This window comes from Haliotis rufescens, unplaced genomic scaffold (assembly GCF_023055435.1).
Source record: "Haliotis rufescens isolate VD_foot unplaced genomic scaffold, xgHalRufe1.0.p SCAF_22, whole genome shotgun sequence".
In the NCBI taxonomy this organism is placed as follows: domain Eukaryota; kingdom Metazoa; phylum Mollusca; class Gastropoda; order Lepetellida; family Haliotidae; genus Haliotis; species Haliotis rufescens.
Genome location: NW_025963913.1, coordinates 4,930,037 through 4,946,957, shown reverse-complemented (window position 1 = coordinate 4,946,957; position 16,921 = coordinate 4,930,037). Strand labels below are relative to the sequence as shown.

The 16,921-nt window shown below is 37.8% G+C and overlaps 2 protein-coding genes across 2 annotated transcripts; one reads left to right on the top strand and one right to left on the bottom strand.

The window, feature by feature from the left end:
- Positions 1–1,754: 1,754 nt before the first annotated feature.
- LOC125383217 (P2X purinoceptor 7-like) lies at positions 1,755–4,787 on the top strand. Its single transcript, XM_048401457.1, has 3 exons — positions 1,755–2,233; positions 3,175–3,405; positions 4,454–4,787. The coding sequence occupies exons 1-3, from the start codon at positions 2,019–2,021 to the stop codon at positions 4,605–4,607; spliced, it is 600 nt and encodes a 199-aa protein (XP_048257414.1). The 5' UTR covers positions 1,755–2,018; the 3' UTR covers positions 4,608–4,787.
- LOC124150338 lies at positions 4,621–9,658 on the bottom strand. Its single transcript, XM_048401456.1, has 11 exons — positions 9,160–9,658; positions 8,701–8,862; positions 8,306–8,440; positions 8,014–8,138; positions 7,406–7,866; positions 6,836–6,903; positions 6,444–6,630; positions 6,037–6,279; positions 5,404–5,575; positions 4,965–5,113; positions 4,621–4,793 (listed from the first exon to the last, which is right to left on the bottom strand). Exons 1-11 carry the CDS (start codon positions 9,517–9,519, stop codon positions 4,621–4,623), a joined length of 2,235 nt encoding a protein of 744 aa, XP_048257413.1. The 5' UTR covers positions 9,520–9,658.
- Positions 9,659–16,921: the final 7,263 nt, after the last annotated feature.

Sequence of the window (16,921 nt, the reverse complement as noted above, 5' to 3'; positions counted from 1 at the left end):
CACCTGTGATGTGGCCACAACCTTGACAGTAACACCAAAACACTTGTAGTTTGCTATCTGGTACATCACACCTGTGATGTGGCCACAACTCTGACTCTGACAGTAACACCAAGACACATGTAGTTTGCTATCTGGTACATCACATCCGTGATGTGGCCACAACTCTGGCAGTAACACCAAGACACTTGTAGTTTGCTATCTGGTACATCACATCCGTGATGTGGCCACAACTCTGGCAGTAACACCAAGACACTTGTAGTTTGCTATCTGGTACATAACACCTGTGATGTGGCCACACCTCTGACAGTAACACCAAGACACTTGTAGTTTGCTATCTGGTACATCACACCTGTGATGTGGCCACAACTCTGGCAGTAACACCAAGACACTTGTAGTTTGCTATCTGGTACATCACACCTGTGATGTGGCCACAACCTTGACAGTAACACCAAAACACTTGTAGTTTGCTATCTGGTACATCACACCTGTGATGTGGCCACAACTCTGACTCTGACAGTAACACCAAGACACATGTAGTTTGCTATCTGGTACATCACATCCGTGATGTGGCCACAACTCTGGCAGTAACACCAAGACACTTGTAGTTTGCTATCTGGTACATAACACCTGTGATGTGGCCACAACTCTGACTCTGACCAATGGAACAGGAACATACAGCAGTCTCCACAGAAAGTGGATGACAACCGAAATATATCTGGAGGATAAATGAAATAAGTTTTACTATTTATAATTTTAATTACATTCCTTTTCACAATCATTTAAAAATAGATTATACCACAGTAACCAGTAGCAACTGATTTAAAAATACTGAGTTAAAGATCTAATTATTAACAGTCACATGAATTGAAACAAAGTAATTATAATCCTGGTGAAAGTGACAAACAATTACTGATGAGTATTATGAATAACTGTAACTGATACAATATGAATGTAGGCCTGTTCATTATATATGCAGGGATAACTCTAGGCTGGGGCCTTGTTCCTAAATTTGAAAAAAGGCCCACATTTTCAAATACAATGGGGCATTTTAACATGCTGTATGGGCAAGTTTGGGTGTCTCTGGAATATTTGAAATTTTCAAATTCATGTCAGAACATTCCTAGAGTGAACCCTGAACGGTACATGTCTTCAAATAAAATTAACATTACTTTAACATCATATATTATAAATACCTCAACTTGATGAGGGGATTCGTTTTTCCTCTGTGATCTGTAATAAGATGCTGTTACATGAATGACATCATCATCTGTAGGAACCACTGAAAAAAAATGTGCAAAATGGCTGAAATATTTAAACAGGAAAAAAATAAAAAATAATTGTAATACATTAAGAATACAAAAGATCTCCTGGAGTAGAGCTATCTAGATCAAGCATATGCTTATGCTTGCTTATGATCTCGATTATCTAGCTCAATCAATATACTGCTTGCTTGAAGAATTTCGAATGGGAATTGAAGGATTTGAAACCTGGACAACTTTTCAGCTTTGACGTCAAAACACGAGGGCGATGTCCACATGCATGTACAAAGACAAAAAGGGGCATAACTCCGCAATTCTTAACCTAAGTCACTGCAAAACTCGATCACCGTCATGTCCGTGGTGAGCATCTGCTTTGGATCAGGACAGTATTTCAGATTACGTTATAATATAGAAGAATGACCTATAAAAATCCTGAAAGTGCCCTTTGGCCAGTTGAAACCAGATACTTTAAAGGGGAAGTGTACACGCAAAAATCACTTTCTTTCTTTTTCTAAACAAAACGCAATTTTAGAATTAATTAGTGTCTGTGTTTGAAAATATACACTCATCTTTTTCACAGTGAAAGTAGGAAGCTCACAATAGTGTGAAAATGAAATGCCGTTGTGAGGCGTTCGATTTGCGAGCTAAACAGGCCTGAGTTACCCCCCTTAGATTATGACGTAATTGGTGCCAATTTAACTGGGTTCCTGTCTATTCTCAGCGCAAAATATATCAAGTACCAGTTTACGGTAAAACAACATGGCCTACGAGTCCAGCTCATCGTCTGATAGTGAAGAATTTTCGTTTGACCAGACAGAAATTGTAAAGCCATATGCTTTTGAGCCAACACCTGAACATTTCCCGAACTTCAAGATAAAGTCAAGATATGGCGACGAAGAAGAAACAAGCGAAGACCTCTTATTCGTGTCGTCAGCCTCCGACCCATCTACTGAACAACCGACGAGACCACTGTGGTAAGAATAAACTTGGCCTAAATATCTTGTTACAGCTCATTGTACATTTCCAGAAGCGAAACATATTCTTAGAGATATTTGCCATGCCTGGTAGCCTAACCCATACTCTTCTGTAACCATTTATCCTGTCCCACCCTGTTACGATTCCATAGCAATATCGTCCAATCCGAGCTTATCAAAAATGTTTCACTATCCTCACCACCCATGGGCTACTTCGCAGGCTACATGGCAATTTTAATACTAGTATGTCGCCAACCGTTGCTATTCTTTGCGTAACACGATTTAGGTGTTCGTCCCGCAGGCTGTCGAGTCAACACGTTGTTTCCGATTGTGAACATACTGACAAGAGCCACATGTTAACCTCTCCAGATCTATGAAATAATATTTAAGATCCAAATTCATATTCAAAACGACTGTCGTATTGTTCGATGTCGTGTTCAATCGGTTGTCCGATCTGCCACCCGTTGTACGAAACTAGCACCTTTTGAAAAGTAGGCCCTGATGAGTCCCAATATTTTGTGTTTTGTTCGACATCAGTTTAATAGATCATTGTTTATAATATTGGTTTGCTCTCACCACGGAATCACAACAAAGCCATTGCAACATTGCTGGGAAACTGTAACATACCCTAGTATAACTGGTCACTGGAAAATGACTTCAGGCAGATATTTGATACCTCTAAATAGACCTAACAGTAACCATGAGTTTGTGCCACTATTATAATTTACTTGGCGTTATAAAATATGTTTTATCCTTCGTACATCATGAACACTTCAAGTCCGATACTCTGTGTTGTAACTATTAATTGCATATGCTTTAGTAAAAATGTTAAAATTGTTTTCACCTAATATTATTTTATTAATTTGGCCTGGTAATGAACTGTGTACTTACACAAAGTGTAAATCATGAAAAATAATATACCTGATGCAATAATGTTACAGGTGTACATGTGGTTGCTGTGTGGGAATGCAGTCTGAGGTAGAGGAGCTGTGTTGTGTTGATGTTGCTCCTGTCCAGAATAAGCTTGATGACACATCTACCTGCAACTTCAGCTGCATCACTTACCACCCTGGCCTCTATGAAGTGTCACTGAGCAAGTATGGAATGGAGGCGTACTACAATGAGTTCATTGACACCAGTGGTCCGATAGGAGATGATGAACCAGTACACAAGTATGATACATTCTAATAATTCATAAAATAGTTGTATGCTTTATCAAGAGAGGATTACATGTTTGTAGAACAATTTGAACGCCCAAATTTCACTAAAATTTAAATAAGAAATTCAACTTCCATAATCTCATAATTTTATTTCCAGGGATGAGAATTTTTCTCAGATTAAGTTACATCAAGGGACAAAGGTTTTTGTTGCTAAAACCATCATTTACGTTTTTTGAATGTATTAGCTTCATGAAACATAAAAATACCTGAAACAAATTTTGGGAAAAAATGCCTGATTTACTTTCATCAGTGACCAAAGTCTTCTCTTGTTTATTGTAGACTACGAGTCAGGATTTTAAAACAAATTTTCGACTTGTTTTTAAATGTGTATATTGTATTTGAAGATATGTCAAGTAAAACAAACAAATATGACGAGTGAAATAATTCTCCAATTCATTAAATGTTTATTTCTCGGACAAGTTTTGTAATCATATTCAAAGCAATAGTATTAAACATACCATGCAAACATGATCAATTGTATAAGTCATGACTGAATTGTTGACAAGGCACCGTCACACATACTTTCCAAGGAAATTGTTATACCTATGTCATTTAACTTGATATGATTATATTGGAACAGTTAACTCAGCTTTTTTGACATTTGTGAATTCATTATGCATCTTTGAATTGACCAGTGAGGTGCTGTGTTAGTCAAGTAAGATCCCTCTCCTCCACCCCTTCTTAGATAATAGATTCTATATTTATTGATAGAATCATGTAATAGGTCTAACACACTGGATACTGTAGGGTGTGTTAAGAACTGCTTGTCGTCACTTGGAAACAAGCAATGCTGCCATTTTAGTCTATGTCAAAGGTTTTACCATGGAAACTTTGAAAATATTTGTTTTAAAAAAATCCCCAAAACATCATCTTGCATGAACCCCCTAGAACCACTCCATATCCATCTTCTAAAAGTACATGATATTTGTAACGTTTTGTAAGAGAAAAAATGGCAATACCTTTAATGCACTGTATTCAAAATTATTTTCATGCTTTTCAGAATTTACCGACATCTCGCCTACAGGAGATTCACCTACTGGATTTGGCAAAAGTTAGGAAAGAATCATCGAAAAGTTATTCCTTCTTGTGTTGTACATAAAATTCGTGAAAGATTTCCATCGGATGTGTATACGGGTTTCCTCTATTCTCACTAAAATAAATACTGTTTTATTGAAATCTGGTTTTATGATTTCTGACAACAATCTGTTTTTGTTGTTTCTTTCCATGAGTGTCAGTTATGCAGGGTGGCTGGTTCTCACTGAGGGAGTTGTTGGCAAGGTTAAAACTCGTAAACTCTGTTCGGAGGTATGACACTTCATGTAGCAGCTCGCCAACATATTCTGAAAAAATAATACACCAAAATCACATAACAGCTTTTCATTGTACTGTAAAAGATTTTACACAATATGCTAACAACTATTTCAGGTCCATAAAAAACAGGATTCAACCTCCTGAAAAGTCCATGTTGATGGATCTCATGTAAAGCCACTTATCACCAATAACATCCATACCGTATGTTGGATTTGTCTTGAGGGGTTTAGCAGCAGCTTCCCAGTTTCTGCTCTTAGGATAAGAAACACTCCATTTCTCGTGTCCATTCTTGGTGTTTGCAATGTGCCGACTACCATTCTCGTTGAAATGGAGTGCAGACATCAGCAACCTGTTACAGTATTCTTATTGTCACAGATTGTAATTATATTATATATATATCATGATGTACACATAATGGTATGGTAATGGTTATAATAACATTGTCAAAACTTTCTGATATCAAGACTGAGAAAACTATATGCTCCAATTGTCTGGAGTCTGCTGACAGTCACAGCCTACACATTGCAATTACTGCAATGTCATACTTTCTCTGTGTAGGATTCTGCAATCATTAACTGAAGATTAGTCTCCCATAATGTAGTTTTATTTTTGTTTCTCTTAAAGCATCACAATACATACCTTGCTTTCATTCCGTTGTAATGATAGTGATAAAATTTGGGAGCGAAGTGGCATATCACGCTATGAAATCCTTCCAGATGTGATGTCTGCCCATGGGGTGACAGTTTAGCCACATCTTTAAGGAGATATGTAGACTTGAGGATACTTTCAATCTCCTTGTGAGCTCGTGTGCCTGGAAATTATAATACATATACTTATACATAGTATTATATATATATTTTCTACTAAATAAGTTATGAATTTGATACTTTATTTGGGGACTGGTAATCTGGTCATTATTTTCACTGGGTGGGGGGAGGGGGTTGTCATGAAAAAATGTCTACAAACAATTGGCATAGTAATTGATCTTTAGTGGTGAGTATCGATACACAGCCCTTGTCACTAAACATTTTACATTTGTCAGTAAATCAAGAAAGTTAAAATATGACTTTTAGTCAATACAAAAAGGTAGAAGGGGCCGAGCATGTGATATTGTGGTGCAATTGTTTTATCAGTGACACCAACACATTTTTTATGAAGACGAGGAGAAAAAATAATTTTTTTCTAAATAACACTTTTTAACAATCTCATTTTTGTGGCAGACAATTTCTTTTATATCAAACATTATGAAGCTTATTTGTTTATTTTACATACCAGCAGTTACCCAAATTCTATCTTGAATTTCCCCGTGCATACATGAAGGGAAGCTTGCACCATGACCACTATGGATGTTAGCTATGTGGTTAGCAATCGACAACCACTTAGCTTGCACCTCCTCGGCATTGCCCTTGCTGGTTGCAGCACACCAATATAGGTGATTGGAAATGGAATGTGCCCACAAGCTGATTATTTCCAGGCCTTTCTTTTTGCTGATTTTTTGAAGTTTCTTGTAAATGCCTGAAAACATTAAAAGCTACCTGTACAATGGCTAGTAATGTCATATAATGATAATATTGAACAGAAATTACCTGGAAGTGTGTTTATTACGTTTTAGGTGATGAAATACATTAGTTACAATCTAATCATGCTGATATTGATGATTTGTATAACTATGTATTCACCTTTAGCTACATGCCATACATCAAACCAGTGGTGAATGCCAGCTTCCTCCTTCCTTAAGTAGGCTTTAATTTGCGTGTGCCTGTCTGTAATGATGTCTGAAACATCCACCCTGGCTGCCTGAAGAAATGCAAGGCCCCTTTTTAATCCCTCAAGTTCCATGGCATTAGAATTGGCCACCTCATTCGACTGAAAATAGAACAATAGAAATTCAGTTGTTCACACCTGTACAGAGATGTTCAACATCAACACTTTCAGTATGTAATGTCTGTAAGTATCACTGGACACAACTCAACATGTTCAGGTCACATCATGTGCAGTTGGTGTATTTAACTGTATGTATTTCTTTTACTGTATCATGAACCCTTGTTATGACAAGAATATGTGTTCTTACCTGTACCAACTGGATGTCCAAAACATGGTTTGTGTCCACATCAATCAAGGTGTAGCTTCCATACTTGGCTGTAACAATGTTAAAAAACACAGAGACTACATAAAGCTGACATAACATACAGTGCAATTTATGTCTTCTTCTAATACATGGTTACATTAAATATATCAAAGGCAATGAAAATTTCTAAATTTTATGTCAGCCGTGGCATTTATCATATTTGTCAGTTATGGGTATGCTTACACATATTCAGCCAAGTCACACATTGGAATACTAAAGACTAAACAATCTACATCGCACATGTACACAGTTGACAATTTAGCCAAAAGTCAGAAGCCCAAATCTAGTAAACTTCTGTTCTGTCGAATAAGCTCAGCTGATAATAATCCTTATAATAACACTAAATTTAACTGAAAATTATGCTAAGACCCATATTCGGGCTTGTAGTCTCAAATGATTTGGGCACATACATAATATGTATTCATATGCATATACATGTATATACAAAAAATATATTGGACTAAAGAGGATTTTTGAATACATGTACTTTAAAGCTAAAAAATGTGGATTAACCTGTGTGTCCAGGTGAGCAACACCTTGCATCCCCTGCCAGGCGTATGGATTTCTCCTTTCTTTCAAGCAGGAGTTGATTTTGATGTTTAGACCACACCCTTGAAATGGCTGGAACAATATAGCTTCTCTGGATCTTATGAAACGTTGATCTGCTTATGCTGTACATGTTCAGTATTGAATAGCTCCTCAGAGCCTTTACTGGGGAAAGGCTACTAAAGAAAATAGCACAAGCTATGGCCAAATTGCCAAGTGGCAGTTGTTTGTGGACTGGCTGACTACTCCAGAAATACAGATGCTCTTTGTGTCTAAGGCACTGTATCTGAACAGTCACAAGACTACCACAGACTTTATAAATAGTGGCTCTGCATGAACAAAAGCATAACTTGCAAAACAAGAACAAAGACAACAAATTGGATTTGAACACCAGGAACTTTGTTTCTTCAAGATGATCATTGAGGGACCTGAAATATAAAATAACAACTGTCAAATTACTTTGTTGATTGACTGAAGTGATTGTACATGTTAGATTGTGTGTTCAAATGATGTTTAAATATGTCGTGCTATGGTAGATTTGATATGAATTGGAAAATGGTACATTCAATGCATACTTTTGCTGGGACTGAAATTCTTCGAACTTGACTTTGCTTGAAAGAGGGTGGTAGTCTTCATCACTGTCACTGTCATCATCACTTGTGTAAGGTGTATCATGCTTGCTGCCAGCCTCACTTGGTGCCTGGTTACAAATGTCACCAGTGTACAATGCCACAATTAGATTTAGAAAATGTCAGTTACATTCTGTTACAGTATCACAAGAATATAATGTACAACATATTTCAATTGTGAAAAAAATCATTTTTACATAAATTTATGCTTGATTAATTTGAAATATGAATTTGTTACCTCATACTGTGTAGCACGGTCACATGTTTGCGGTGTACACTGGACAGCTACCGTGCACCGGGATGTATTCAGGCTCTTCTGAGTACCTGTTGAGCTGAGTGAGGGCATCAGAGTCTGGCATGACTTGCTTCGACACTACAAATTTGATAGAAATAGTACAAACATTCACAAGTTTGTCATCTGTGTCATTCACAAAATTTCAGCGATAGCACATTATGAATTAACTACATGTCAGTGATTTGTGTATTTTAACGGCATCAAAGACGTGTAAAGAATACTACATATATGTATGTACGTCTTTCCAGAACTTTGAGAATTATCAGTTAATGCTAAATCAGTCTAATCATGTCTAATGACATACGTGTAGTATGTTTTGTTGTCGCTAAATAGCTTACCGAAATGAGATGGTTGGTGTCAGTTCCGGCATCTGCTGTCCAATTAGGGGGTTGTATGTGCAAGTTATGTTTCTCGGACGGTACATCTCCACACTGACTGCCCACGGGCATCGAGGGGTAGTTATATTCAAATTCACTTTTATCGCTCGTGAAGGTGAACGACTGTAAATTAAAAAAACAAATACAAACAATCGATGAAGTTCGTTACGTGAAAATTACTTACCACACATATGTCAACTATCAAAATCACAAAACCGTGCAGCACACTGTAGTACTGCGATCAGCTGATCACCGAATATCGATGTCCAAGTAATTCCAGGAAGTGAACGAGACGCACGTTTAACATGCTTAATTATCTCGTGAAACTATGAACAAATACTAACTTATTCCTGTGTTAAACAGCTACCTTATATGCTACCGTGTTTAGATTTTATGTGATATTACATACATTAAACTTACCCGAGATGCTTCGACTTTACGACGTTTGTTTACGAAAACACTCCAGTCAGGGTCTTGATGGGAGTGCTGTCCCTTGATCCCGTTTCCAAATAAGGATGGTACAGCATCCGGGCGTAATTGTTTCCGATCAGTCGAACAACTGGAAGGCATTGCTCGCGAAACACGACAGCAAGTGTCAAAGTGAGCATCACAGACGCGATATTCACCCAACGGACCTTTCCATCCATCATCGTGAATCTTACAGTACTTTATCCATTGTTGTCTTCTCCGTGGCGATTTTGGGAAACGAAAATAACTAATTTTAGAATAATGTTTCTTTGCGTTGTAATTTGAACAGCGAGGAACCGAACAGTATACCATGTTCAAATCAGTAGGCTGCGCACCTGAGACGCTAGAATCACACACTTGTACATACACCACGTGAAGCCGCTCTAACAAAGCTTGATGACGTCATACTGTTTATCAATTGGCACCAATGACGTCATATTGCAAGGGGCATAAGCCATGGTGTTTTTGTTATGGAAATAGAACACTTGGTAAATGTGAAAAATATAAATCGTTTTAATGAAAAAAATATGTTAATTAATTGTGATATTTTTATATTTTTGTCTATGACTCTACTAGCTTAACACTTTTAATGTTGAAAAAGTACCAAAAAAATAGGTTCATTTTCGTGTACACTTGCCCTTTAAAGGGGAAGTGTACACGCCAAAATCACTTTCTTTCTTTTTCTAAACAAAACGCAATTTTAGAATTAATTAGTGTCTGTGTTTGAAAATATACACTCATCTTTTTCACAGTGAAAGTAGGAAGCTCACAATAGTGTGAAAATGAAATGCCGTTGTGAGGCGTTCGATTTGCGAGCTAAACAGGCCTGAGTTACCCCCCTTAGATTATGACGTAATTGGTGCCAATTCAACTGGGTTCCTGTCTATTCTCAGCGCAAAATATATCAAGTACCAGTTTACGGTAAAACAACATGGCCTACGAGTCCAGCTCATCGTCTGATAGTGAAGAATTTATATCCCAATTCATAAGAAACGTTAAAATCGGTACCACAAAAAAGTAACAGTATATTTATTACCACTAATATTCGTTCATAGTATAGGAAATTTCGACTGAAAAAACACAATGTTGGGCTTTATCACTTCAACAGCTCCACAACCCCACACTCCAGCCCTACCCACAAACGCACACCCAAAGCCCAACAGACCATGACCCAACTCCACCCTGGAATCTCAAATGGTCGGCCCCTATTTTGAAACGCGCACCTGATGCACTCTTTAGCTGTCAATGTTCCGCCAATTAAACGATAAAATCCAAATGTAAAACAAATAGTTGTCCACACATACATTAATAAAAATATAACGTGACGAATTTCCTTCAGGTATACATTTAATTTAATTTAAGAAATGAAGGGCATGTTTTATTCAACCTATCTATATAAATTTGCCACAATGAATATTTCACAATTCTCCAAAGGAAATAGGTATATGCTGCGGTGTGGTACATTCACAAAGCATCTTATAGGAAGAATAACACGATGAATGTCAATTTCTGTGATTAAAAAACAGTTGATTATTATGAGTTTCATAAATTCTATGGCATTTTTGATTATATTAGTAACAGTACTACATACATGTACCCATTTTGCAGCAGTGCATTATTTTACTGGGTGAAAAAATATAGAAGAGATATTCAAATTATAATTGAAGATTGAAACAGTAAACTACTTCATGAACTGAATGCGTTGTGTACTAGTTCACCCTCACCTCAAAGGAAATAACAAATATGTACAACGATGTTGATGTTGACGTATACTAATATGACATCACTACCGGTAACCTCTCGTCATAACATAAATGATTGCAGTACGCGGAATGTTTGGAGTAGGTTTTACCGTGATGCTGGGATCACATACATACATAAATGAGTCAAGTAAGTTAAGTAATCAGAATCAATCTGAAATCAACAAGTTCTGTTTGTTTTCATGTTCCATTCTCGCCTTGATACTAAGTGGAAGGCAGACCGCCTTCAGTGTGTGTGATTTTGCGTCAATATCATTGCGTCACGTGGAACGATTTCTGTTGACTTTTCAAAAAAAGTATCTAGACTCTATTTATTTATTCCTCAATTCTTGCAAGGATTGCATATTCGTAATGATCCGAGCTAATGTAGGCAACAAACTGACGACTAAATCTCTCGGAATAGTAGAAAATGTTAAGTAAAACTAGAAATTTGCTTTGTTTACATTTGTTTAAATGAGAAAGCCCACTCGGTAGGTTTCAGAGCACAGGGTTTTGTTTCACACTTGAATATTGCGGTTGATTTCATTTGGACCGTTTGTATTAGTGACTTAGACAAAATGTCAATTGATTCTTAATGGTATGATGAATTCAGGGATGTATGTATCGTAGCTGAGTGTGAAATATATTTGATGTGATATAGGCATCTCGTCTAACGCGAAAAGAACCGTGATTTTCCAACGCTATCAACATGGCGGTTCGGTTTTTATGTTTCGAAAACGAATAGAGGGTTTTTGGAGTCTTTTCGGAATGATGATTGGTGTTTTGACAAAGAGCAGACACCCAATGGTTTTGTAATTGAGATTCTCAAGTAGCTATACCTTATTTGAATAAATAATTACATTTAGAACAGTGAATTGGTAAAATGCGGAAATGTCAATATTTTCGCTGTACACGATTTTCAGATGTCGTTAATGATACAGATGCTTTGCCTAAAATAGTTGTTAATGGCATCACATAATAGAAACTTTCCCACAGAATCTAAAACTGTGACGTGTATTTGTGTGTGTGATGTATTTTAAGTTTTAGAAACGTATTATGGACCTAATCTCATCTTGGTCTACACTACAGTACACGTACAGTCACATAGCCTGTCGTTTCAAATAACACTATGAACAGTTTAACCTGGAGAATTAGACCGATGCAAATGTCAAAATATATAATAATATAGATCTATATGATTTTTTTTAACAGTTTGTACACACCTTTACGCCTGTCCATTTGATTGGAGCTAGTGCGGGCTGCTTGTTGTGTGCTTGAATACACACTGTTTAGCGAACTTGTCAAATTCAATACTGCGGACCATTGGCGCTTAGGTATTCCATACCTTGACATTTGGCTATTCCGATAGCTGCATGATCACATTTGAATTTGTCTCATTTTCCAATTTAGCCATTTCTGGCCATTTTGAGAAATAATCCACTGTCAACAAGTAATGATGACCTTTGTGTTCAAACAGATCTGTATAGCAGTCTTGGACCATGGTCTACTCAGCTGGTATCATAGGTTCCCTGGTGTTTGATTTGTGATGGATTGCACAGGTTTCACATTTTGACACCATATCTTCAATAGCCAATATAACACATCTCTGCATTTTATTTTTCACAATACCCAGGTGTGGTTCATGGATAATATGAAGCATTTCTCGCCTCATACACTTCGGAATGATGAGCTTGTGTCCCTTGAACAACAGACCATTTATACTGGAGATTTCATCTCTGTAGGCCCAGTATGCATTCAGTTCAGTTGAAAGTTCTGCTTTACTTTCTGGCCATCCACTTTGAATTACTCGCTGTAACTCTTGGAGAACTGTATCTGCTTTCGTCGCTATCTGAAATTCTTCTTGTTTTTTCAGGTGAGACAGGTAAGTATGCAAACAATGTGACTGCATTCACGTCAACTTCTGGAACTAGATTCTCTGTTGTCTCATGTAGATAGAACCTGCTCAACATGTCTGAAATCTTCATTTCTTTACCCGGCTTGTATTTCACCTTTATGTCGTATTTCTGTAGTGCCAAAGGAAGTCAAAGTCATGCTGGTGCGTCAAGGAGTGGTTTCCTGAATGTTGACTCCAGCGGCTTGTGATCAGTCTCGACTTGTACTTGTAGTGATCTTCCGAACACATAGTGATGGAACTTGGTACACCCAAATACAGTCGCTGATGTCTCTTTTTCAATCTGGGCGTACAACTGTTGTGCTGCTGTCAACGCTCGTGAAGCATAGGCTATTGGCTTGGACTTCTGTAGCAACACTGCACCAAGGCCTTTTGAACTTGCATCTACATTCAGTGTGAGCTCTTCAGACTCATCATAGTATGACGTACAATACTGGAGCGTTTATTTGTTCTCTGTGTATTGCGTTGCTTAAGTCTTTTGGATCGAGGCAGATTCTTACTTTGTTAGGCTTGATAACTGTCACCATACTGTTCACCCATGGAGTAGGTTCATTCTGCTGCACGATGATACCTAGATCTTCCATCCTCTCGATTTCTTGTTTAATCTTGACCTTGAGGGCGACTGGAACTTTCCGAGGTGGATGAATTACAGGTTTGACGCTTTCATCCAGTGTGATTGTGTGTTCTCCGGGTAGACATCCGATACCATTGAACCCGTGAAGATTCCGGGATAGAAAAGGTTTCCAGCAACCCATGCTTGCCGTAAAAGGTGACTATGCTTGTCGTAAAAGGCGACTAACGGGATCGGGTGATCAGGCTCTCTGACTTGGTTGATGCATGTCATCGATCCCAATTGCGTGGATCGATGCTCATGATATCAATCACTGGATTGTCTGGTCCAGGCTCGATTATTTACAGACCGCCGTCATATAGCTGGAATATTGCTGAGTGTGGCGTTAAACAACAAACCAACCAACTAACCGTGGAACAAATCTGGGTGAGCTGCTGGAATGTATTCTGGTATAACTTTGTCTTGAATGTGATATACTCGCTTGACCAGTCCCATTTCTTAACAAGACTTGGCTCCGATAATGGAAGGGTAAACTCAATCCACAATGTGAAACATTATGTGATTACATTATGGATTTCACCTTTATAGTCACCTGGTAACTTCACTGACCCTACCGACGCTATCACGTGACCTGAATATGACTTGAGACAGACTGTAGGTTTCTCAAGACCTGTTTTCATACCTATTTTGTCGAATGTACTGTTCGAAACCAAATTGCACCTTGCTCCTGTGTCTAACTGCAATGTCACTTTTCTGCCACTTATGGGAAAGTTCTCATATCAAGCATTATTCTCTGCATGTTCATTTGCTTTGTTTACCATTCCCATACTTCAGTTTCTGTTTTTTCTTCAGTTTCTGTTTCTTCTTCAGTTTCTGTTTCTTCTTCCGCTGCAGTTTCAGATTCAACACTTGACGGCTCTTCAACATGATGAACTTTCTTACTTGATTTCTTCTGTGGAGCTGGATACTGCTTAATTTTACTGTATTTGCACACAGATGCAAAATGTCCAATTTTTCTGCAAACTTTACATTGTTGACCTTCACCTGGACAATAATTATCTCTGACATGTTCATAACCACATTCATTGCATTCTCTATCAACTTTTCTGTGTGTTGATTTGCTTCTGTAACCAGTTTTTCATCTTACCTCATATTCTGACTTTTGTTTCTTCTGTTGTTTATGAACTGCACCTTCTGCAGGTCCCATAGCCTTTAACTGCTCTTGTGACATTTCCTGTGTCTGCACAATGTCTATGGCTTTATCTAACGATAAATCAGATCCCTCGTTTATCAGTTTTTCACACACTCTAGAGGAATTAACACCAAAACCAATTCTGTCTCTGATCATTTCAACCATATGATCTCCACAGTCAGCTGCAAGCATTTTCCGTTCTGTTTTAAACTGAGAAACTTTGTCCCTGCACTTTACACTGGAACTTGTATCTTCAAAATACTCTGTTGGAATTAGGTTTCACAAAACTCTCAAACCGATCATAGTAGTTTTTAAGTACTTTACGGTCATCTGCATTCATATTCCAAGTTTCTAATACGGTTCTGCCTTATCTCCAACCCATAACATCAAGAAATTACATCTTTCTGCTTCTGATTTGCTTTTCAGAGGGCCACCAAACATGAAATCAAAATGCGTTTTAAACTGTTTCAATGTTGTCGGCATATCTCCACTGTCCCAGTTCATAACTGGGTTTGATCCAGCCATTCTAGACATTTTGATCACATTTTCTTAGTAAAACACATCAAACTTTTTTAAATTTGCGTGAGATACTGTTAAATAGATCCTAAAGTTTATACCTGCCCATGTATTTTCCCCATGTCATCGATGGGTTCGGATTTCGGACACCATGTAATGTCTAGTAATGAAGACACATGGCTGGCACTTGCAAGACCCTTTATTCGGAGTGGTCTCCCCTTACATGTATTATGTGGGGATAATGGGGCTAACATGGATATATTAGGAGTGCTTCACAACATATATTACACATACTAAATTTGACGAGTTGCCTTGTTTAAAGAATAAACGCCGGTGAACTGACTCAACATTGACGCAATACTGAAAGAAATATTTGATACAAAACAACGCCTGTCATATTAGATAGAGAGTGAAAGAAACATTCTAATAGGAATGTTCTTGCAAGAAGTGGCGTTAAGCTAACAACAATCGTCTAGACTGGGAGCCGTAATTTGTTTAAAGCAAATTCAAGTGATGTGAGAGGTTGAATTTCCATTGGTTAATGGAAGGGACATAACTCGTATTAGCCACTGGTAAAACTACTAGCCCAGAAATTACAGCCCAGCTCGGCAAGAGTGGAAAATGGAGTTTTACATTCAGTTAACTCCCTTGCCTCGGGAAGATGCGAAGATAGCTGCATGTGTAATAATGCTTATAAAGTGAACAGATTTTTTTAAAAAGTCCAGCGATAAGGTGAGCGGAGGTGAAATGGGGTTTGACGTCGCGTCCAAGATGATTGCACTCACATAGCGACGTGCATGCACGTGTGTCTCCGGCTGCTTGTACTAGTCCGGATTGATGCCGATTTATAGTGCTAGCCCACTGAGATACCACGCCGCAGTTTAACATGAATACCCCACTCATACACTGACCCCGAGGCGACCAGTCCTTGTTTTAGCCCCTTTATGTCGAGCGCCAGACAGGGTAACAAGAAGTACCATCTTTTAACGTCTTTTGGTATGACGCGGCCGGGGATCGAACCCTGGACCTTCCAGCCATAAGGAATATTATTACAGTAATGACAAAAATTGCAAAGTGAGCTTTTCAAGAAATATCCGTTTTGTTGGCAATATCATTGAGTTTTTATCACATGGTTAATTCTTGATTGTGTCCACACCTTGGATTTTGTTTGGAGACTGGGTATTTTTTCAGCTACAGCTATGAGACTAAATATTTGGGGGTTTTAAAACACACATCTTGCAACAATGTATATTTTGTGGCAGACATTTTTTTTTCCAACAGTCTGAAGTATAGTTCTAATCGCATTTTCTAGTGCTACAGTATAGAAAAGATTGATCATCTACGTATATGACACTAAATTTCTACGTAGATGATACTTACATCTACGTAGACGATACTTACATCTACGGAGACGATACTTACATCTACGTAGGTCATACTTTCATCCCTGTATGTGATATTATAATCGAACGTATCGTTTCTCAGACAGTGATATAGTCCGGTGAAGTTGCAATACCAGTTGGATACAAACATATATATTTTAAATTAAGGTGATTACTTAAATACTGTCAAATTTTATTAAATGTTTGGGAGCATGTTGGTTGTTTTGTTTTGTTTTCAACGTGTCAAACTATTAGCGCTAAAATTAAAAAACACAATCTGACGAATTGTACCTTCAGTGCTTTATAGGAAGATGACGAGTATTGGTTTGATATAGGTTTATAAATTAGTTTGAGTGATTCTCACCCCTTCACTTCACGGTCTACCTCTCAACCCTAATTTCC